This window comes from Plecotus auritus (genome assembly GCF_963455305.1).
Source record: "Plecotus auritus genome assembly, chromosome: 2".
Classification (NCBI taxonomy): domain Eukaryota; kingdom Metazoa; phylum Chordata; class Mammalia; order Chiroptera; family Vespertilionidae; genus Plecotus; species Plecotus auritus.
In genome coordinates, this window is record NC_137771.1 from 223,269,849 (window position 1) to 223,294,361 (window position 24,513).

The 24,513-nt window shown below is 47.8% G+C and overlaps 1 protein-coding gene across 3 annotated transcripts in view; it reads left to right on the forward strand.

Moving 5' to 3' along the window:
* The first annotated feature begins 876 nt into the window (after positions 1–876).
* Positions 877–24,513, forward strand: part of DSCAM (DS cell adhesion molecule) — a 469,811-nt gene continuing 446,174 nt past the window's right edge. Inside the window, exon 1 of one of the 3 annotated variants that reach the window (XM_080655259.1) lies at positions 877–1,130. In XM_080655259.1, coding sequence (XP_080511385.1) covers positions 1,088–1,130 — 43 coding nt within the window. In that variant the 5' untranslated portion in view covers positions 877–1,087. The remainder of the gene's footprint in view (positions 1,131–24,513) is intronic. The other 2 variants (XM_080655257.1, XM_080655258.1) reach the window with 2 other exon arrangements.

Genomic DNA, 24,513 nt, shown 5'->3' on the forward strand with positions numbered 1-24,513 from the left:
GTAATGTAGGAGGGGCCAGATGTTTGGAATTATTCAAATTATCAGCAATTTTAGCCCGTTTTTTTTTTTTTTTGCACAATTCAGAGAGCAAAATTAGAATTGCCTATGTGTATCGTTTACAGTGTATTTGACATAATTAAAAATTAGCCGGTGAGACCATAGAGATCTTTATAGTAGCAGCAAAGGTTTGGAAGCATCATTCCCTCCAGGCAAATGAACTGGGCTTTTATGACAGTAAATAGGAAATCTGAATCCAGCTGCACACTTTATTAAAGCTGCTAGCCTTTCATGGTCTCCTCTGCTTAGCTGACAGCCTTCTGGAATAGTCACCCCTGGCCATGTCTTATGTGCAACCGGCGAGCAGAAAACTAAAAATAATAGGCTGTTGAAATGATTATTTAAGCCTCTAAGACATGCACCCTGATGACTGCGTGAGTGTGTGGTGGCTGCGCTCTCGCCGGTCCTGCCTCCAGTTCGCCTCCACTTCTCCGCGGCCGCTTTAAGACTGCAGAGCGCCCCGGCGGCCAGAGGCAGGGGAGGGGTCCCCGCTCGCCTCCGCTCGCCGCTCGCTCCTTGCCCGCCGCCCGCCCGCCCGCGCGCCTCCCAGGCAGGGAAGGTGAGCAGGGATCACTGTGACTCGGGCCGCAGGAGAGGAAAGATGCGCCTGCCCGCCCGCCTGCTGCCTGGATGCGGAGGCTGAGGCCGGCGCACGGGAGGCCGCTTGCTGCGCAGTCGGGGCGCCGGGCGCCCGGGATGAGCTCACGGCCGCGCGGGCGGCTCTGTGCACCTGCCGACCTGCCGGCGGCCCCCTGAGCTGAGGGCACCTGGGCTCAGCCCGGCGGCCCGCTCTGGCCGCAGCGTGGGGCGCGGCGCCCGGGAGCAGGTGTGCAGGAGCGCGGCGCGCGGCGAGCGCAGCCCTCGCCCCGGAGCCCGGCCGCGCCGCGTGCCCAGGCGGCTCGGCAGCGGCGGCGGCGGCGGCGGCGGGCGGGCGGCGGCCCCCGGGCAGGTGGCGAGCGAGCGGAGCCGGGCGGAGCGCGGGGGGCGAGGCCGGCGCGTCGCTCGCGGGAGGCCGGGGAGCAGCAGGGGCATGTGGATACTGGCCCTCTCCTTGTTCCAGAGCTTCGCGAATGGTGAGCCTTGCGGTTTGTGATGATTTCCATTTCTCCTACTGACGGGAGTGGGGGACTGGATGCATGGGGAAGTCTTGCCTGGTTTCCCCATCTTTGCTTGCTTACACTATCATGCTTTTATTTTAAAAAAATTTTTAAAATTTTTCCTTGGGAGGAGAGGAGGCAATGAAGAGGCCGGGGAATTCTGCTTTCTAATCATGTGGAAGAGCTTACCTAGCAAAGTGACAACTCCGGGAGGGACTAGGTAGCCACCTCCTCCCGAACAACCCGGTGTGGGGAGAGGAAGCCAGGGAGAGGGCCACTCTGACCCATCACAACCCCCAAGGGACGTGACCGTCCTGGTGCAGGCAGGTGCAGGGTCCATTAGGCGCATCTGCCTTCAGGTGCAAAGCTTGATGAGCATTTAAAACGTGCCCTTTAATTCGGTTCCAGTTGCCCCCCCCTCCGCCGCCCCCCCCCCCCCCCGCAGCGGTGGAGGCTGTCAGGAAGATCTGCCCTTCCGCCCCGCCCCCACCTCCTTGGTGCTACACTGTCCTCGCAGGCATTTATAGAAAAATATGCACTCATAAGCATTACATCATCTGAAATGTGGACCAGTTTTTAAAAACACCTGTGTGGTTGTACAAATGAAACCCGTGAAGGGGGTGACGAGCCTTGCTTGCCTCATGCCCACCCAACATTACCTTTTGAAAAGCTTTCTTCCTGGGTATTTGAAAAGCGATTGCTCTGAGTCAGACCCAATTAGTAAGTGTGACTGCACCTTAGGCTGCCTGTCACCGCGTACATCTGAACTTACATGTATGAATGGCTTCCTCTTATTTGGGAACGAGAGGAAATTGTCATCATTTGGCTTTGCCTGGGAGTAGTAGCTACACAGCGTCAAATCCTAGTTCAGATTTGGAACACAAATCTGCATAAAATAGATGACTTGCTGACAGTTCAAATTAAAGCTTTAAGCAGAATCCCCTACCCAGGAGGGGAGGGAGGCAGGGACGGGGAAGGAAGGAGGGAGAGAAGGGGAGAGGGAGGGAGGGGGAGAGAGGGAGAGGGAGAGGGAGAGGGAGAGGGAGCGAGGAAATCTTGCCCTTGTGAGAAAATACCAGAAGCCAAGGGGAGACTGAGCTTTTCCTGGGGGATGCACAGGGCAGCTGTGTGGTAGTGCAGCGGGTACGTTTTCGTGGCCTGTGTGGCTAGCACTTAAAGAAACAACACACCCACAGGCCCGAGGAAACGCATAAACTCTGTAAAAAAAAAAAAATGACAGGGAGGGTAGAGCAGCAAGAAAGCTCCCCTGAAATTCACATTAAGATGCTGCTTTGCTCTCTAATATAACCTAAAGCAAAGTGTTCAAAACTTTCATTTGGAGGTTTCCCGGCAGGGAAGAATTGCAACAAGTTCTGACATGACACCCATCTTTCCCAGAGGGCACTACACCGCCTCTGCAGCCTCCCGGGAATTTACCTTGCGGGAGAGCTCCGCTTGGGCTGATGTGTGGTGATGCGTCAGGCCCTCTCTGCCGCGCCGCTCATGCGAAGCGGAGGACACGTAGGCAGGCTCACATACGTGTCCAGTGCCACAAAGCCATGACGGCCTGTCTCACCCACCGGGCATTCGTCTTGGGACTCCTAGGAGAGACCTGGGTTCCAGGATGAAACAAAACCTCCATCCTATGGGGAAGTGTGGTTCAGGATGACGAAAGAGCTGGTGCCGGCTCTGCTCCTCAGCCCATCAGCTCCTGTTTGACAGTTTCACAGTTACATGTGACGGAAATAGTATGGAAGGATTTCTGAGACAGCCTCTGCTACAGAGATGCAATAAATATTTGAATCAGTTTTTATCCTGAAATAATCATAAAAGAATCATACATTGAGAACATTGTATAAAACCTCAAATATTCTACTGTATGGAACATATATGCAAAGCATCTGTGTGTGCAGAACACCAAGTTCTGGGAGCATTATCTTCTTATACCTTTTTCAAGACGTTGATTATCACCCTAATTAGTACTGTAGTGAATACAGGCAGATTTCACAATATGAGGTCTAGACTGTACATGCAAATGAATAGTTGATGTTCCTGTGTAGCATGTTCTGATCCCACCTGCCAGGAGGTGACAGGCCTGACTCTCTTACATAAAAATGGCCCTCTCTTTCCATGACCAAGCATTGAAAAAAAAAAAAAACTGACTGTAGAGCATCGAGCTCTTTCCTTTTGAGGGAAAACCGCCTCTAAAGAGTTTTTTCAATGAATGATGCTCCGTGTTCAATGCGTCCTGTGCCAAGGACCATAACATGTATAGTCACATCAACCATAAAATGAGTCCAGTTTGAATGCTGCCCGTTCATAGGACCATATGTCAAAAATGTGAAATTAAAGATGCCTTCCTCTCTGAATGAGACTTGGGGGAAAAAACAGGGAGAAATGTATTTTTTTCAACAACTGTCATAGTTCAGACTTCCTTAATTTTGAAAAATTCTTGAATGTGCTGGATAAAAGATCCATGACTTCTAATACCCAAACTGGTTACTGCTAGGCCACAGACATCAAAAGGTCTGACATGAGAAAAACATATCTATTTGTAAGGGATTATGTAGTTTGACACGTGGGGTGCTAGCAAAATAAGATGCATCTGCATGTTTACAGTGGACAGCGGCATTTTCCCTACGTATGGAGTGGGATGCAGATTTATTTCTGAACGCGTGGCTGCTGGACAGGCTGCAGACGGGGTTTGGGTCAAAACGGGAAGCCAGAGAGCAGTGCGTCGTGGGTTAAAGCCTTGAATGAATGACCTCACCTGTGCAGGTGCAGTCAGCACGTCTAAAGCACTCAGCTTGCTCTGCAATGTTCCGGCAACACTGGCGGGAGACCTTCGGGTACTGGGTCCATGTATGTGCAGAGCCACGTTCACACACGTCCCTCCATGTCTCCTCTGGACAGAGTCACGCTGCCTGTGTCTTATCACAGCTTCTCCTGCTTTTAACCCCAGCGAGCACATTCTAGATGAGAATTCTTGCTGAAAGCACAGGTGGGCCTCCGGGTGAGCAGGACCATGACTATTAAGCAGGTTTAGTACACATGATGTATTTTTGTCAGCATCCTTGCATCTCCATTGCATGTACACGTGTGGCCCTGATGTCACCTTTTTCTGAGCCGTGGAATCGGGGGCTCTGCTGTGTTGCTATTTTCAGGGAGCCTGTGGACATTGGGGAGGGTGCGGTGATGGGAGAGAGAGGGTGGTCGTCAGAGAGAGTGGCGGGGGGGGCGGGTCCAGACCCTTCCAGGCATCACCTGTGCATCTCAGCAAGAAATCACATGCCATAAACTTGGGGTTTTATTGAAATGGAGAAGCAGACCTTTGTGAGTACAAATGCATTCTCAGATGATTTCTCTTTAATTCATGTAAATACATGTAAGTCAGTGGTGTCAGGCCAATAATTTCAGGGCCTCCTCCTCTCCTCCCCCTTCTCCCCCCACCTGGTTTTATTAAGCAGATTCCAATTCTACCCCAGAATTTCAGGGTCCATTTCAAATTTCCAGGTCTCTTAAGCTGCCTTCCCCTACAAAATGTCCTCTGTCGCAAAGCAAAAATGCCACGCAGACCTTTAGTAAATGCCAGCCGGTCCCCCCACCCCTGGACGCTCTCCTGGATGCCACTCTGGTGCCACCACAGTTCACACCAGAGTGGCATCAGTGACTCCCTGGATACAGCACGCTGATACGGAAAATAATTATGGAAGGGAAAATGCTAATCGAAAGCCCTAATTCCTGGCCCTCCACGTAGCTGTCCAAGTGTGTTATCATGGATGTGTCCGGGATGAGGCACCAGGAGGATTTCCTGAAGAGGCTTGGTGCAGTGTGCACGCAAACTGGATGGAAGGAGGGGGGTGGGGGGGAGGGGGAGGGGGAGACAGAAAAGGTAATTTTATAAAGAGAGACCTCCGAACCCCGCAGGAGACGGGAACTACATGTTTGGAAAATGAAAGGATGGATTTCTCAGTGGGTGCATTTACACACCCAGGGCATCCAAATTTCACTAAAGGACTGGAATGCTGCGGGGAGAGTGTGAGGTGCCTCATTCATAATTAACAGGCAGGGAAAATAACACATTTAGCACGGGGCTAGTTCTCAGAGACCCCCCCTCCCTCCCCCATTTTCTTGTTTCCCTGTGTGCCTGGCGCCCCGGGCAGGGCAGGCGGGGCCCTGGGCAGCGGCGTGCAGACCGGGTGCCTGGGCATTTTCCTCGCCTGCTGGGCTGGGCGCAGGGCTCCATCGGCGCTGGAGATAGAAAGGTGGTGCTACCTGCATGCCAATTGCGTCCCTGCCTCAGGACACTAGTGGGCGGCAGACCTCGCCAGTCTGCTGCGGCAGCTTCAGCAGAGCCGGCTGCGTCGCCTCCGAGGGGAGAGGCTGTGCTGCGGTCAGAGGCTGTCCTCCCTGGACTTGATTTCTCAAGTTCATGGTGCCCAGACTCCCGTGGCAGGGGATTCACTCCAGCAGGAGCGATGCAAAGGCTAGGGCGGGCGGGCAGGGTCCGGCTCTCTTTGTTCCCAGTTTTACAAAGGAGGGCCGTGCTCAAAGCCATATGTTGAAATCTGGAGGGTCCATAGAAAGGCAGAGGAGATGTCCGGGGGGGCTGGTGGGCCGCACCCCCTTTCAAACGGCAGGGGAGCCCCGGTGGCGGCCTGTGTGTCTCCCCTGGAGGTGGCAGCTCCAGGAGCAGCCCCGCGCCTGATTGGCTGACCTTCCAATGTCATTCCAGGAGGCACTGCTGGCTTCTCCTGCTGCTGGAGACGTGAGGCTCCTCGGAGGCCTGTCAATCTCCTGGCTGCCCTGGGGGCCTTTGGGGAGGAGCCAGGACCCCCCTCGCCCACCCCAGGGAGATTGGGCAGCACCTTTTCTCCTGGACTGAGCATTAACTCTTGGTGTTCCAGAGAGCTGAGCACAGAAATTTTCATCTTATGCTCCCTGCCCCTCCTCCCACTATATTTATGTTCTCCCCCCCACCCCCCGTGTTTTGAAAAGGAGAAAATTCCAAGTTGCATTTTGCTCGCCTCATTTATGGGTTAAGCTCAGACAGCGGGGATGTGGGATTCCAGCAATCTGACATGACCCACCCTGCGGTCCTCAATTCTCAGGGCGCAGGCCGAGGGGTGCCTTCTGCAGGTGACACACCCGCCACCAAGGGGGCTGGAGGGAAGCACCGGGGGGCAGGTGCACACAGCCCGGTGTCGGGTCCAGGGTTAGATAGTTCTGATCAGGATGTTGGGAAGGGCCGGATCAGAGACCTGCTCCCCCAGAACTGAATCTGCTCTGAGCTCTGTCGTGACGCCTTGCACGGTCCCTTGGTGGTGTCCAGGGCAGTGTGCGACTCTGTTCCTTTGGTGCTTACCTGGTTGGTGGCTGCCTCCCTCCCTGGATAGGAAGGTCCACCGGTCAGGCTCCTGGGAGGCCCGAGTGTGTTCTTACACACGCATGTGCAGAACGCATGCACAAAGGGGGCGGATATCCATGTTCAGTGTCTGATGAAGAAGGACCAAATGATGCAAGGAGCTTTCCCCTCCTCTGGCCCCTCCCCTCCTCTCTCTCCTGCCTCCATCTCCTCCTTCCCCGCCCAGCCTCTCTCGCTAACATTGCAAGAGACGCACCCGGCCACCCTGGAGACTCCTTGGTTCCTGCCATCTCGTTCAGACACACTGACTCGTGGTTTGTTTCCTAGAAATGCTTCTGGGGCATTTTCTCCTCTTCTCCAAAAGGGATTCACGTTTGGAATAGGCACTGGGACTTCATCACCATTACCTCACGTGATAGGATTGCTCCAGGTGCTCTTTCCGCATGGCGTGGCTCACACGTCACAGAAAGAAGTTTAAAAATGCCGCGGACCCCTTGCTCTCAAGTGTGTTCTGCCATGTGGCGGGTTCAAAACCCTCTACTACACGTATGCACTGTCGGTTCTGAAAAACAGCCAGACACATCAAACGGACACGTACGGTTTTTCCTAGGGGTTCCTGGGAATTCATTTCTCCATCAAAGCGCCACCCAGGACATCAAAACAAAGCTCAATTCTTAGGCATTAACCATCTTTTAAAATAATACCACACACTATTTTCTTAAGCACCCTATGGATTTATGGGTTTCTCATCATTATTTTCTTACTCTGCAGCAGAACCAAATGTAAAAGTTGGCTCCTACATCCAAGTAACATAAAAGGAATACGTTTTCATCATTAAAATTTTGATTTTTATTCAAATATAAGAATCAATGAGGTGTCTTATAGCTTACAGTATTTGCCATCTTGTGATTTTTGGAGATCTGTATTTGTTCAATGAAGATCAATACTTAAGATTTTTTAAAAAAAACATTGAATTGTGTTAATTTGGGGTCTTTAAACCCCCTGGATTATGTATGTATTTATGTATGTATATGCTATATATATCTTGGTTTAATGGAGAGGGGATGAATGACGTTGACAAGATCAATGATGTGCTAAGAAGAAGGAAAGAGGCTACTATACAGAGAGGCTAACGAATCTTGCCTGCATCCTTATTTTAGTTATTTTCACTCGGAAGACTAAGATTTGAGGGTGACCGAGCAGCCCTATTTATAGAAAGCCGGTTTTCCATGTGGCTGCTAGAGAGGAAAGGAAGAATTGAAAACGCGAGACATCACCTCCATACTCAATGCCGGCTTCCCCTAACCTCCCGGCACCGTACAGAATTTTGGGGGCAGAAAAAAAAAGCAGAGCGACCTTTGCTGAAACATTGAGAAATCACTTTGACTCTGCAGAACCTTCTAGAAATGCTTTCAGGGTTTAAGTCCATGTTAGACGTGCGTGGCAGGGGGTGGGGAGCCAATCTATATGTTACTGGAAACGTGCCTGGGGTGATGGTCAGATGTTGAATTTGCAGATATTTATTTCCCAGTAAGCGCTGCCTTTCTGGCCGAATCCACGTGCATGCTTACAGTAGAGTGGTTACTGCGAGAGGCGTTCAAATTGAGGATCTTGCAATGGTCCCAGTTTTCTCCATGTTAACGAGATGTTACATTCTGGAGATTTCAATCGTGGCTTATGCTCTTCTCGTTGGTCATTCAAATGGGGCCGGTGATGTGGCCACAGGCTGTTTGATGGACACAAATGGAACTGGACAAAGGAAAAAGAACACACTTGCTCTTTTTTAAAAAAAATATATTTTATTGATTTTTTACAGAGAGGAAAGGAGAGGGATAGAGAGTTAGAAACATCGATGAGAGAGAAACATCGATCAGCTGCCTCCTGCACACTCCCTACTGGGTATGTGCCCGCAACCACGGTACATGCCCTTGACCGGAATCGAACCTGGGACCCTTGAGTCTGCAGGCTGACGCTCTATCCACTGAGCCAAACTGGTTAGGGCCACACTTGCTCTTGAAGATGAAATCATCTTCCTCCCGAGGCCGGCATCTCTTCCTCGTAGCGTTTTGGTTTTACTGGTTCCCAGGGGGCCGTGTTTTCTAGTGAGAGTGGGGTCCTTGAACTTGTGTGGCAACACTGCTGGTTTTAAGGTTGGAAATCTGGACCAAAGGCAAGTCCTATCCTGCCCCTGAACCTGGTGCTGTGAAAGCCATTTGCCTCTGTCTTAGGAAGAACCATCTGTGAAATGGGCGGGATGGGCAGGCCGGGTGAGGTGGTGGAGAGAGAGCTGAACGATCTAATTACCGATTCCCATTCAGGCGAGCCTTGCCTCTTTGACTATGAAAACGAGGATCCAGGAAAGAGCTTTTTAGCGGGTTTTGCACAGAATCTAAGCAGTTCTTGTCCGCTGTACATAAATATAGCGGAAGTCAGTTTATAGTTCTTTCTTGATACCCGAGCTCTCAAATCATTGGATGCTTCTGCCAAACACCAATGGTGATGACACTCCCAGTGAAGCCTGGGGACCTCCGAGCCCCCAGGTGCCTTCTGCACCCTCAGGGGACGTCATGATGAGCATGTGACGCGGGGGTTAGAGCCAGGTGCATGGCCGCCTCGGTGGATGGGATGCTGGCGGAGGTGGCCTGTGTCGCACAGCGAAGGGCCACCTCATTGGAAATGGCTGATGGCAGTGGAGACGCTTACCACTGTTCCTGTTTCCAGTTCAGAGTAAAGCTTTGATTTTTCTCCTGGGTCCTGGTCCTTCACTCACCACCCCAGCTTTCGGGTGATGGGGAAATCTCTCCTATTATGTCATAAGACATAGGCAAAGCCTGAAGACCGTTAGAACCACTGGAATTCTATGTTTTTGTATTTCATTCCCTTTTTCATCTCTGCGAAGGCCCTGAGCTGCATTGTGGGAACTTGTGAGTCAACTCCCTTCCTCATTAGAGGGAGTGCAGGTGCCCTTGTCCCTCCGCAGCGGCCCCTCTGGGGCTGGGTTTGATCTCGGGCTCCCCCAGGACCCCGAAAACCCCAAGCCCCAGTCTGTGCAATTACTGTGTTTACCTCTTCCTGTCAGCGGTAGAGCGTTTTTAATAACTGATTTGTAGCTGCCAGGGTGGAAATAACAATGCTTTGTAATATGACGTGTGAGATTTCAGAAATGAGCTGCAGGCCCCCACAGCAATTGGCTCCACAGGCAACTCAACACCGTAGGGAGGGCGCCACGGCGATGGTATCACCCACCCCGGTCATTACTGGCCCCTGCAAAGGGTAGGCATTTGTCCAGTCCGCTGGCCAGTGAAAAGGAAATCTGTGAAAAATGGGAAATGCTCTCTAAGGAACAGAATTCTTTCATAAATGATTCAGGTTGGCAAAGCCCAAGTTCGCCGGCCCTCTCTGTCTGGTACCTTGACGTGCCAGCAGAAAGGGGGTGGGATAGTTAATTACCAGACTGTGTATGTGTATTAGGACTCACCAGAATCAATCTCTGGTGGCTGCTATTTTACAAGAGGCTTGATGGATATTTATATAAATACCTGAGTAGGAACGTTTGACCTAGACGTGACCTTGGTATTTGCTTCGGGTACTTGCTTGGATCCGTGGTTGGTTCGTCTGTGCTGTGTGGGCGCTCACATCACTAACTACACCCCCCCTTGCTATTAATAGTCACAGGGGACTCCCCCTGTCTCCCTCCCACCTGTAGCCCCATCGCCCCATGGCTGAGGAGGTGGGCTTCTGCCGTATCAGATGCTTGGAGGCCGTGGAAGTAAAGGTGATGAGAAGACCAAGCATATGGAGGAAGGGCTGCTCCCGCCCGCTGTGAGGAGAACAGGAATATGAGGGCAGGAAGGAGGATGCAGGCTGCCTCGGACACAGATGCAGGCTGTCTGTGGACACCTTGAGCCCTGTTCCAGTTCAAGTGCCTCTGCCTGGACCTGCCCAGGTGAGGACCAGAGGCACTGGTCTCAACTCCCAGGTGGGCTGGGTCAGAGAGGAAGAAGGTATGGAAATTTCCTAGAGCCTTTCCCTCATGAGCCCCCCACTGAAGACTCCGATGCCGGCTTGGTTTTAGGAACAGACTGTGGTTTGAAAAGCTCCTCGAGTCTAGTTCTGATCTGTATCTCTGACATCTTTTCCCCACCCCACAGGGCCCCACAGCTTGACTGCACAAGGCTCCCCTGGTGGTTAATAGGGTCTGTTACACGGTTTCCCAGGTCTGGCCACCACCCAGTCTGGTTCAGCAGCCACGGGTGTGCATGGCCTGGGATTCTGCGCTGTCATTCGGATCCAGGTGGCCCGACATTCACTCTGGAGAGCCATCCACTTGAGAAGTGCTGCCCAGCTCCCGTGTGAGGTAGAAGGTCAGGCATAGCACGAGAGTCAACCCAGTCACGTTTCAAGTGGACCCCGATGCACTGTTGGAGAACTTTCTAGTGAGTAGTGAATATTGGGGGATGTATGCACAGATTTGGATAGATTTGGGGAGAGTGGCAGTGGGGGCTGCTAACAGGGGAGACCCTGAGTGGAGGGAAGTGGGGTCCCTCCTGGGGCACTTTGAATTTGGATGCTAGTAGAGTGAGAATGATTTATGCATATAGGTACCATCTCTACATATTGGCATCTACATATGTAAATATACGTGTGTGTGTATACATATATGTATATATGTGCCATTTTAAAAATTGTCCTAGCATAGTTGATATTCAGGTTAGCTGCTAGCATGTGCTTTGCCTGTGGACTTGGTTCCATTGCTTTTTCTTGCACGGACGCAGCTGGTCACGTCAGTGTGACCACATGGCTCCACGCGAGAGGTCAGGGGGGTTAGGGTTACAGTACTGAACAGCTTAGATGAGCTGGGCTGCATGAAACAGGACCGGGGGGGCGGGGATCTGTTGGCAGCTTGAGGTTTTGCTTTGATGCAGGCACAGGAACATGACCCAGGCCATGGCTGAGGTCTCAGGACACACGCTTCTCCCACAGCCCGAAGCAAAGGCTGGGGCTCATGTGCTCATTTGAGTTTTCTTGGCCTCTGCTCCTTTCTTTTAGGTAAATGACCCCAGGTTGGCTGTATTTATCATAAGAAGCATGTTCCCTCAGTTGTCACAGACAGAGAACATGGTGTATAAGGACACGTATGCATTTTAGGCCTTGTCACACACGTGGGAAAATTGAGGACAGTTATTAGTGGCAGAACAATCCTTTCAAACCACGGTGTCCTTGATTTTTGAACTAAAATAGACTCAAATGTGGTGCTGGAGAGAAGCCTAAATTCAGAACCTTTAAAAATATCATTTTGTGTCCTGAGATCCTATTTTAGATCATATTAAAAATAGCTTTCCCTCCTAGGCATCTTAAACAAGTTTGATGTTATAATGCTTTGGCGGTTTTATTGTGATTCAGTATAGAAATTATCTTTCAGAGCGGCTGTTTTGATTTTTAGCTTTAGAAGAAAACGGCATGAAAGACTTTGTAGGCTGAAGACACGTAATTTCTGCTTACTCATAACTCCACGAATCAGGGCAGCGCCGATTCTTCACAACGGTGGGCTCTCACACCCACGTTCCTTTAAAAAGGGGGGAGGGCGCCGTGCTAAGAAGGCACAAGCTTTGCCAGGGGAGTTTGTAGAAGAAGATGTCAGTTTAAAATAGATTCCTTTCTGATTTGGAGTTTTCCCAATCGACATGGCACTGTAGAGACTGTTCTCTTGTAATTCCCAGCTGAGGAGGCCAACCTTCACCTCCCGCCCGGGGAAAAGGCCCGGTTACTCCCATCACCGAGTCCGATAACCTGGGACAGACCCAGGACTAACAATGCATGGTTAAACATGTTCCTGAGGAAAAATACAGAGGAGAGATTGTGTGACTCAGGTTTAGTATTAGATCAAATCATCCTAACCCATAGAAAATGTTTATCACCTGCCTTAATAAGAGTGGAGTATTCTTCCCTGAGTCTTCTGACATCACTCCATAAGAATGAACGTCAGCCCCAGCTGGTTTGGCTCAGTGGATAGCATGTCAGCCTGTGGACTGAAGGGTCCTGGGTTTGATTCCAGTCAAGGGCACATGCCAGGATTGTGGGCTCGATCCCCAATGGAGTTTGTGCAGGAGGCAGCCAATCAATGATTCTCTCTCATCATTGATGTTTCGATCTCTCTCTCCCTCTCCCTTTCTCTCTGAAATCAGCAAAAAATTTAAAAAATATATTCAAACAAACAAACAAACAGAAAAAGAATGCATGTCAGTAGGTGCGGTCTGACCAACAGCCAGGGCCCTGATAAGGATCGCTATTGTACTGCAGTCGCATTTGCCTGAAATGGAGGGGCTGTCTTTATTCTCTCGCCATCATTTTCACCTTTTCCCTCTCCCTCCTTGGAAACTGGGAGCCAAAATCAGAGCTTAGCTGCGCACAATGGGAGTGTGGGAAGACAGGGCTGTTTCCCTGGGGTCTGACGCCTTCCTGCCTGCAGTATTGATTTCCTAAGTCACAGGTGGTTTGATGTCACGTGGGCAGGTAGAGGGACATTGCGCTCATCTCTCAGCGGCTCGGGGCACACGGAAGTCCGGAGGCAAGGGACCGTGTTTTTTCAGCCGTGGGTGACCCTTCAGAGGTGCCCCGCCCCTGGGATCTGCCGTGCTTCTCTAGAGGTCTTTGCATGGGGAGAGTCTGGCATATGATGATTTTTTTCCTGAAGTGCAGAAAAAGCATAGATGTTATAGGTTATTATAAAGCTCTAAACAGAGCCAGGAGATACAAGGTAAACTCCATGGGACTTACTTTAGGCTTATTATTTTTGGCAGGTGGATAAAAAAGGCTCCCTCCTCCCTCCTTTTATAATTTGATCATTTTAAAAAAGGGTATGCTCTTGTCCAGCTGGTGTGGCTCAGGGGTTGAAGGTTGATCTATGAACCAGAAGGTCATGGTTCGATTCCAGGTCAGGGCACATGCCCGGGTTGCAGGCTGGATCCCCAGTGTGGGGCGTGCAGGAGGCAGCCAATCAATGATTCTCTCTCATCATTGATGTTTCAAACAAAGCTATGTGTCTTCACTGGCCTTTTTTCAGCTTTGAAAATGATTATATTACATTTGCTTTCAAGCTGAACAATAAAGAATTGTGTGGAGAAAATGAAATATCAATTTTTATGAATCAGTGTATAAGTGAAAAAATTCATTTACTTTTCCTTGTCAACCCCCATTCGCTTGCTTGAGTTCTGTTAGGTAAGTAAGAGACAGTGAATTACTTTTATCCTTTTCAGCTGTTGGACTATTTCTTGATATTATGACCTATAGTTAGTGTGCTTAAGAGTGATACTGGAAGAGGGGTGACATGTATGTTACGTTCATATTACATTGTGGGATCTTTACTAAGCCCCAAGTTCAAATTGAGTATCTGTCTTTAAGTACATTTTTTTAAAAATTAATTTCTTTATTGATTAAGGTATCACATATTTGTCCTCATCCCCCCATTCCCATCCCAAACCCCTCCCCATGCATGCCCCTACCCCCCTGTTGTCCATGACCACTGGTTAGGCTTATATGCATGCATATAAGTCCTTTGGTTGATCTCTCCCCCTTACCCCCACCCTCCCCTACCTTCCCTCTGAGGTTTGACAGTCTGATCGATGCTTCCCTGTCTCCGGGTCTGTTTTTGTTCATCAGTTTATGTTGTTCATTATTTCTCCTAGATGAGTGAGATCACGTGATACTAGAAATACACTTATAAGAACCGAAAATGAGACAAGCAATAATGGTTATGCTGAGAGGCAAATGAATCAGTCTGTAGTGAGTTTCTTTCTGGGCCAACAGTTCTTTTGAGTCCCAATTTCAATGTCAAACAGTTCCTTATGTGTACATGTCAGCAATGATATTTCAGTTCTGGATGGTGGACAAATGGTGGCAATGCAGGTCCGACCCTTTCTGGTTTGGTCCTGGGCAACCTGCAGCGACGCACAGCTGCTGACTGCTAGTATGGCAAGGCGTCGTCAGCGTCTTCCATCTCTGGACTGTTTCTCTTAGTCCTGTCAATTCCACTCTGTTGCAGGAATCCACGTGGTCTTGGAGTTGTTTTCTGAAAATATACAAACATATTCTCGACCAAAAGTTAATAAAGGAATCTTTTCTATAAATTTGACTTGGGATACTTTTTCATTTTTTGCCCAAACAATTTTCCTTTGGCTTGTTTTGACACCATGTGTGTTTTTCATGGGTGTCTTGCTGTTAGCATTACAAATGAAAGTTAATTTTCTGAAGTAAAAATTTTCTAGATGTAATTTACTTACAGGATATCTTTCCTTACATGATATTCTTCTACTGTCCCCCCTTTTTTGATTTAAATATTAGGAGGCTTTTGGAAATTTTATAATGTAGTCTTGATAGCTTTTAAATTTTAAATTTCTTGCACTAAAATATGACTGCTTTAGGTTCATTACATGTTACGCAATTTTACCATGAGATGAACTACCAGTAAAAATTTTAGTTTACACTTTAGGAACAGCTTTTGTCTTTAAGTACATTTAAGAATGTTTCATTTGTCCTGAACTGACCATCAGTCTTCTCAAGGCCAAAATATTAGATAAAGATATTTTTTGAAAGTGGTAATTGGAGACTGAAATTGAATGTGAATTCTGTATCAGTTGAGGCTTTTATGAAAAAGGACACAAACCGATTTTGTTCATACAAGTCCCAGTCTCATGACTGCAGCTGAATTATTTTACAAAAGTATCCAGGGGATGTGTTTCTTAGAGAGTTTGGACGATCCTACCTCGACCTCCTGCAGGAGTTTTCTTCATGTGGAAGATTTGGACATGCATATTGATTGAAAGGTCAACGGACATTACCCCCTAGACGTTTCAACTCTGATCCATTCCTAGAGGCATAACAATAAAAATTCCTGAATTAAAAAATGTTAATATCTATATAATTATAAAAATATTATATACGCCTTGGGGAAAACAAAGATGTTTGGTTCAAGAACATTATAGCAAATATTTATTGAGCACCTATGATAGGCACTAAACTGTAAGCTCCCAGAGGCAGGGACTTTGCATTGTCCATCACAGTATCCCCAGATCCTAGAACAGGGCCTGACATGTAGGCAGATTGCTTCATTAACACTTGTTGACTGACTAAATGAGGGCAAGTCAGTGTACTGAGGAGTACTCAGGAAATTAGAGCATTCTCTCTTTTATAAGTCGCAGCAAAGCCCCCAGGAAGAGAGGACAAGCTCACAACCACAAAAAGGCTGGGTAGGATGGTGGTTGCCCTGTTGGATGTGGGAGGAAGTCCTGTGCTGGTGACGGAGGCAGACACACTTCCGATTAGCCGATTGGAATGGGGCTGGAAGGAGGTTTCAGGATTGTGTGCATGTTTTTGAGTGGACAGCACGGAGTGGCAGAAATAAAGGTGAAAAGCAGAGATCTTCCCGGATGTGGAGGGGGAAGCATGTAGCTCCATTGAGTTTCTATGCAATGTCATTGCAGAAAATGCATCTAAGCATGGGAGGGAGCGACAGCAGAATATGGAGTCCTTTGCATTAAAATCTCAAATCAAATTTGAGGTTTATGAGTCAAAGTCATAGTTTCAAAGTCACGTGAGCGCTCAGTGCTGTATTTTGGCTGTGATGCACAGGCAAGTTTGCAAAGTCAAGCGCTGGTGGAAGGGTGACCAATCGCAGGCCATCCCTGGGGAGCAGGGAGGAGGCAGCTGCCTTAGGATGGTGGTGGATGTGGTATGGACAGGTGAGGGACAGGGTCCAGAGGCAGATCAGTGGGGATACTCTAAACTCGACTACTTGTAAAGTCACGTCTCTATTACCCCATGAGGGCACCTCCCTGTGTGGATTTACTGTAAATAAAGGTGTGAATAGGTTTGTGGCCTTATATGCTTAATTACTACCCATACTATTTTTTTTTTTTTACTGTGAAATTTGCCTGCATGCAAACTGTATGACAGAATGAAACCAGGGACAGGGTTTCATAGCACCTAAGAAAGGCCATTCTGCAGTTCAGTTATCACAGCATAAGCCAGGAATGCTAAAAACTGGACCGCAGTTTGTACCGATCAGAGGGCACACCCTGAAAGATTAATCAACTTAAAAAAAACAAATAACTAGCAATTCTAATTCCTTCCAGTTTTCACACTTCTCTTGAAAGGGAAGCATACAAAAATTTAAAATTGACGGGGAGTTTGAGGTAAGGTTCCACTGTAGCAATTGCCATCTATCATTTTATGGATAATTGAGATAAATGTTGGTTCCCTTTGATCTGGACCAGAAAAGGAAGAGTGAGCCACAGCTACGAAGACTTATAATTTTTGTCATTCAATGTAACTAAATTAACCTTAAGATGCACCACTATAAAATGTCATCTCCCAAGCACCCATTATTTTTCTTATTTATATACTGTGCTTCATAGAAATCTCTACGGTGGTTAAAAAACATGTTAAATCACTTATTCCATGTTGTGAGTTTCCAAAGTTTCTCTGCTCTTAACATCAGTGAAAGTTAACTTAGAATCACTCCAACCTCAAACTAATGCACAATGCCGTTCATACGCCACATTACCTGTCTCATTTTTTATTTATATTTTTTCTATCCCTTTCCTCTCTTTTTTTCTCTCCTTCCCTTCCACACTTGTTCACACACACAATCTGTGTCCTTAGACTAAGCATTATTTATTTTGGGGGGATGGAATTCCTTCATTTATTTGAATCTCTTGAAATGTCTTTTTGTAAACCATAATCCAACTCCAGTTAACAAAACAACCTTAAATGCTGCAATAGCATGTGGCTTACTAAAGTAGCGATAAACAATCCTCCAGTACGCTGCTGCCTGTGACATTCAGGTTTGAGCTACCACAAAGGCCTCCACACGGAAAGAAGAATGAATCATTGCAAGCTGTGGAAACGATGGCTTTCCAAATATTGTACTCTACATAGTGCCGCAACACGGAAACATAACAGAGCCTGAATGGGCCACTCTCAGGATTCCCAGGGAAAGTATACACTGCCCGCACAGCGCCGATGCCGCCCCTCGCCTGAACTCACGCAGCTGTGAGTGCTGAGCGGGACTGCTTGGCTCGGAGAGAGGCACTGATGGCCCTCCTGTTAACTGTTTGATTTGGGTGATAAGCATTATTTTTTATAATAACTTATTAAAAATGCCTTTGCTTTTGTACTTATTGATAAAGAATTACATTTCAAAACTGAAAAATAAAATAAGGAATTCTGTATTATATATATGTACATATATATATATATATATTTCATATATTAGATAGAATGATATCTCCTCTATGCATATTGTGACAAACTGGCATTATCTAAAGTGGCTGATATTTGTTACAGAATGTTACTAATGTCTCTAAATCATGAAACCAGCATAAACTCAACAATGGGCTTTCTCAGAAGGAGAGTTGTTTCTTAATTAACCTGAAAATATTTACTATGCTTATTTTATGCCCTTGGTGACTATGGAATAAGATAAGGAAAGTGTAAAGATGATTTTCATCCTTAAAGACTTGGCCATTTCATTGGGGAATTATGACGTAAACCGGTACAAGGAAATAAAATCTTCCTTAAAACTGAGGTATAAACTAATAAAATGAGGAGATAAACTTGGTGATCTAATCTAGTTAAATTAAAAACTGAGTTGTTTATGATTCAGAAAAAACATTAAAAGTTTGAGGAGGGAGCAAGCTGTGAGCTGAAATCAGGAAAGGCTTCTCAGAAGAGGAGCAGCTTCAGTAGAAATCTATGATGCATGGATCAGTGCTGAAGCGATTTGAGGAATGGGCTGGGGGTTGGCAGCAATGATGTGTGTGCATGTGTGTGTGTGTGTGTGTGTGTGTACATGTGTGTTGTAGTTGTGCATGCAGCTTGTAGGCTTGGAAGTAGAGGTGAGTACCATAAATTTGGAGACTGATCTATGGATCTGTAGGAGGATGAGGAGAAAAACTCAGGCAGCAGCAAGAAGCTTTCAAAGACTTTCAGAGCAAGGCTGTGTGGGAAAAATTCAGCTTTACATTATAAAGGGGCATTTAGAAATGGAAGTGCTTCTATGGTGTTCATATTTGTGGCACATAGCTGGTATGGAGTAGCAGCGATGACAGCTATTTCAAACCCCTGAATTGGCTCTAAGACTTTATATCATGGAAAGTAATGGTTTTTGGCTTTTATCAGGAAAAGATGAATGAAAGAAATAAAGTGAGGGAAACCTAGTGAATTCCCTATCAGTTGCAAATGAAGAGTTCACAAAAGGTAAAATTTATAACTTTCAGAATTCTGGTACCAGCTATGTTTTATGATTCTACTAGAGGCCCAGTGCACAACATTCGTGCACTCAGGGTGGGGGTCCCCTAGCCTGGCCTGCACCCTTTCACAATCTGGGAGCCCTCGGGGGATATCTGACTGACGGCTTAGGCTCGCTCCCCGTGGGGCCTAACCTGGCAGTCGGACATCCTTATCGCTGCTGCGGAGGCAGGAGAGGCTCCCACCACCGCCGCTGCACTCACCAACAGTCAGCCCGGCTTCTGGCTGAGCGGTGCTCCCCCTGTGGGAGCACACTGACCACTAGGGGGAAGTTTCTGTGTTTAACATCTGCCCCCTGGTGGTCAGTGCGCGTCATAGTAACTGATTGTTCCGCCGTTAAGTCGATTTGCATATTACCCTTTTATTATCATCACTAGAGGCCCGGTGCATGAAATTCGTGCATGGGGGGTGGGCGCGGTGTCCCTCAGCCCAGCCTGCACCCTCTCCAATCTGGAACTCCTCAAGGGATGTCCGACTGCCGTTTAGGCACACCGGGATTGGGCCTAAACAGGCAGTCGGACATCCCTCTCACAGTCCAGGACTGCTGGCTCCCAACTGCTCGCCTGCCTGCCTTCCTGATTGCCCCTAACCACTTCTGCCTGCCAGCCTGATCACCCCCTAACCACTCCCCTGCCAGCCTGTTTGCCCCTAACTGCCCTCCCCTGCAGGCCTGGTCACCCCTAACTGCCCTCCCCTGCAGGCCTGGTCCCCCCCAACTGCTCTCCCCTGCAGGCCTGGGTCCCCCCCAACTGCCCTTCCCTGCAGGCCTGGTCGCCTCCAACTTCCCTCCTCTTCTGGCCTGGTCACCCCTAACTGCCCTCCCCTGCAGGCTTGATCGCCCCCAACTGCCCTCTCTTGCAGGCCTGGTCCCTCCCAACTGCCCTCCCCTGCTGGCCATCTTGTGGTGGCCATCTTGTGTCCACATGGGGGCAGCCATCTTTGACCACATGGGGGCAGCCATCTTGTGTGTTGGAGTGATGGTCAATTTGCATATTACTCTTTTATTAGATAGGATAATAAAGACCTAATATGCCAATGGTTGGGACGCCGTAACGCGTAATGACTGATTGCAGGAGGTTGCCTGCGTGTGCGCAGTGGGGCGTTGCTCCAAAGACGGGGCTGAAGCGGGGAGGCGCCTGGAGGAGGCAGGACCATCCTGTGCTGGGGAGGGCGGGGGTGAGAGCCCGTAGTCCCCCCCACACCAGTCCTTCGCCACCACCGCTCGCACTCAGAGCGCCCCGCCGCCCACCTACCAGGGGAAGGAGCACAGTGCAGCATGCAGGAGGCTTCCATGCTCTCCTCGGGTACCATGATAGGGCAGGGCTGCCGCGTTGCTCCGGAGATGGGGCGGAAGCGGGGAGACTCCCGGAGAAGGGGGGACCAGCCTGAGGCGACTCGAGGGACTGAGGGCGGGGCTTGAAGCGGCCAGAGAAGGCCAGAGGGGTTGGGCTGGGCCAGGTCAGTGCGCTCCCACAGGGGGAGCACAGCTCAGCTGGAGCTCTGCATGGAGAGGTTCCGGTTCAAGGCAGGGTGGTGGGTGGGTGGGCGGGGCCACGCTATTTTGCGCGCTGGGCTCCTAGTATAGGATAATGATAAAACATATTGCACCAACCTTGATGTCTGTACACAATTAGAGATTTGCATTGCAGCTAGAATGGGTAACATCTGTGCTAAGATGATTTGGCCAAAAGGGGGTTCTTATCACCCTAGGTGTGGAGTATGAGGAATAAAAGATCTTTAATTATTCATTGACGTTATAACCCAGTCAAATTCAGTCTTACCGGAGACCTTTACCTTAATACTTTGAATAAGCAAATATGATTTATATTGTAGTTCTCTGACTTCTAAACACATGATATTAGTTTGCCTGTCAATACATCTGAGTGTCCAAGTAATTGGCTGTGGTTTTCCTTTATTTAAAGTAGATAGCCTTACATTTCTTATTTCACATGATCCTTCTTAGAAAGTGATTCTATTTTTTTAGACATCTACTGTGGTAATTTCTGGAAAAACCTGAAGGGGAAAACTTGGTTAAGGTATTGATTTAATATCCGAGGGTATGGGATCATGAAGGCCTGGACTGAGAGATGGTTGTTACAACTGATATGAAAGCATAAAATAAAAATGTCCTTACTCATAGGATGTGAGAAGTTAAAAATAACAACTTGACAAAATTAAAATGGGGGAGATGTTTTAAGAAATTGGAGTAGACCTGTTTGCCATGTTTCGGTAATAATACTCGATTTACTAGATTATTGATAGTAGATGTTAATAAAGCAACTCATTGCCTGGCAGGTGTGGCTCAGTGGTTGAGCATCAACCTATGAACCAGGAGGTCACAGTTCGATTACCGGTTGGGGCACATGCCAGGGTTGTGGGCTTGATTCCCAGAGCGGGGGAGGAGGGGGAAGGGTGACGGAGGGAAGGGGGTGTGCAGCAGCTGATCATTGATGTTTCTATCTTTCTCTCCCTCTCCATTCCTCTCTGAAATCAATAAAAATTTATGTTAAAAAAAGCAACTCATTAAATTAAAGGCATAATAAAATACAACCTATTATTATGCTCTAGAGAAGTTATTGCTCAATAAGGAAGTTAATGCTAATTCCCACACTCAAACCTGAGGGTCACTGATGTTCAAGTTGGCGTAAATCCTAGATGGAGTTGGGTTCCAGCCACATTGAGCTCCTCATCCAAAGACCCTCCCTCTTGCTTTTCCATTCTTCATCTTTTTTCTTGACTATGGACTTCAACTTTAAAATATTGTTGTGTTTTTTTTCCTCAATATACATTATGGCTCTCATTTTTTGCTCAAAAACTTTTATACTTCTGATCACATGGAAGAGGCCTTCATTTATGTTTCTCAACACATATCTTCCTCCACAAATATTCATCTTTCCACCTTCTCCCGTTCCTGACAATGTCACTCTACTTTCCCCGGTTTAAAGCCTCAGAGTCCTAGAACCACGGACAGTTAAAAATGGAAGGGACTTGGGCAGCCACCTGGCAAAATTTTGTTTAAGAGACAAGAGGGAAGGGAGAATCAAAGATGCAAATGGACTTCTTTCAGAAAACACAATATGATTTGGGACAGAGCTGGGATTCAACCCAAGCTGACCTGCCTCCCAGCTCTAGACAATTTACATGATTCCAAATGAATGAATGGGAAGGATAGAAGAAATTGGAAAGGAAAGTATAGGTCAGAGCAGATCAATACATGATGCTGTATTGCATGATCTGTCCTAAGAGTCTGTCCAGCGATCATCTCTGGCTAAATACAGCTGCAATTGTACGCACAGCCATTGAGGTTTGATCCCTGCATTTTTCTCTCCGAACTGGGTGTCATTTCTGAAAGCCCAGGAAGATGTTCTACTGAGAAGGGCCACCCTGTTGCCTGGGAGAGTTCACCCAGGGTCAGAAAGTGCCCATCCCTGGGTGCAGCCCAGCAAAGGGCTGTGGCTCAAGGCAGTCTGTGTTCAATTATGGCAAAATGTTAAATTAGCTGAAAGACAATTTTTCTGGTTACTTGAATCCGCCTTTGGAACTCCATTAATCATTCACTCATTAAATCATTTACATTAACCCTTTCTTACTAGTCCTAGAACAATCAGCTTTTAGGGGCTTGCTGTTCTGTTATTCCCCATGTAGGGTCCTTGGACAGTAGCCCTGGGCTGTAGTACAGACTCCAGCACACACTGGGTGTGCAGCCTGGAATGAGTGGCTGAAGAAGAGTGCACTGTGTGGGGCTTACTCCACCACAAATTCTGATTTCTCGCTACTTCAATGAGGAATAGCACATGTGTACTTTAGATCTAAATTTCACTTTAAATATAAAAAAGTGCTTTTTTTGTTTTGTAAAATGATCGTTTTAAAGTAACAATGTCTATTCCAAATGTCATCTGTTTTCTTTTTTGAACATTTATTCCTTTTCCCAGGGGTTTTTAGTTGTTGTATAAATATAGTGTTATTTTAGATTTTATCATATGCTCTAAAAATGATGTTTTAGGATAAGGAATGTTTTCTTAAAATATATTTTTATGGATTTCAGAGAAGGAGAGGGAAATAGAAATATTAATGGTGAGAGAGAATCATTGATTGGCTGCCTCCTGAAAGTCCCACACTAGAGATCAAACCCACAACCTGGGCATGTGCCCTGACCAGGAATCTAACAGTGACCTCCTGGTTCATAGGTCAGTGCTCAACCACTGAGCCACACCGGCCGGGCATAGAATAAAGAATGTTTTTAATGCCATCCCACCTTCAACCTCCGTCTTGGTGGGAATCGGAGAAACCACACAAAAGTTGGGAATTTATTTCCAAACCTTCACTTCACTTCGGCTGTTCCAAGAGTGCATCATTCTGCTCATGCGTGAGCAAGGAATAGATGTCTCCTGTGAGTTTCTTGTTTGTTGTAAGGAGAAGCCGTGCACCCCCTGGGGGAGGGTTCTGCGTGCCCGCGCCCTGCAGGGACAGCCCGGGCCATCTTTCCAGTGGGGGTCCTGGGAGCCTTCGCCACCACCGGGAGGCCGGGAGGTGAGGAACATGCAGCCCGCCACTCCTTTCTCTTTCTTCCCCTCTCACATAAATGATGACAAATTGCCGAGCTGTAAATTTGAAAGTCCCTAAATGGCATTTTTGTCAAAGCCTTTAGAACAAAGTGCTTACTCAGGGAGATTTGGAAGTCTGGGGAGCCGGGTGGCGGGGAGCAGGCCTAATTATTATGCATCATGACACAATGCATTATGCATCGCGCCCGCTTTCCTGCCTTTTAAACACTTGTCGTGGATGATGAAACTAATTTAAATGGACAAACAGGGCGCTCTCCTGCAGTCTTCCTGTGACGTCATCTTCTTCAACCCACGGAAGCCCCTCAGACACGCATATTTTACTAAGACTCCTTCCTAATTCGCTTAGAGATCCTTGTCAGTCGCGGCAAAGTGACCGCTCCTCAAGGCGCCTTGCAAATGATGCTCAGAGAAGAAATAAGCGATCCGCGCGGCACTCTGCTTGCTTCCCTCCCCTCCTGGCATTTACACCGAACGAAATACTACAAACGGGGAAACGGTGTGAAAAAGGCAAAGTGTGGGTGTGGAAGGGGAAGCCAGAGCTGTCAAATTGTTAAGACAAATGGGGCTTAAAGAATCCTAATTAAACTTGAAATTGCTTAGAAACAGGAAGTGTGTATTCCTAATTGTTGGCACCAGGAAAAAAATCTAACTTGCTGCATATCTTTTAAATAAGGAAAACCCACTATTCAGCCGTGGGAGCTTTCAGTCCCTACCTCTCGCATAGGTGAGTGCAGTGACTTTAAACGCTGTGAAATTCACCTCCCTCCCCGCCCCCCCATGTTCAGCCTCAGGTACAATAGGGAAGCTCAGAAAGGAACAGAGCTGGAAAGGAGGTGGAGATTTGGAATTTTCTTCTTGGGGCGGGGTGGGGGGCCTCCTAGCTACCTCCTGGAACATTTAGTGTGTTTGAACCCTCAGAAATATTTGAGTATTTGAAAAATGAATGCAGGTATATGTTCTCCAGATTGGAGGTATATAATCTCAAGAAAAGGGATTTGTTCTGAAGCCAATCATGTTGTGTGGCTTAAAAAATAGTAAAAGGCTGTCCGCGGGTTTGGGGCCTTGGTCCTGGGAGCATGCTGAATGGGGACCAAGGTTCCCTCCTGTCGTTGCAGCTCTTGGT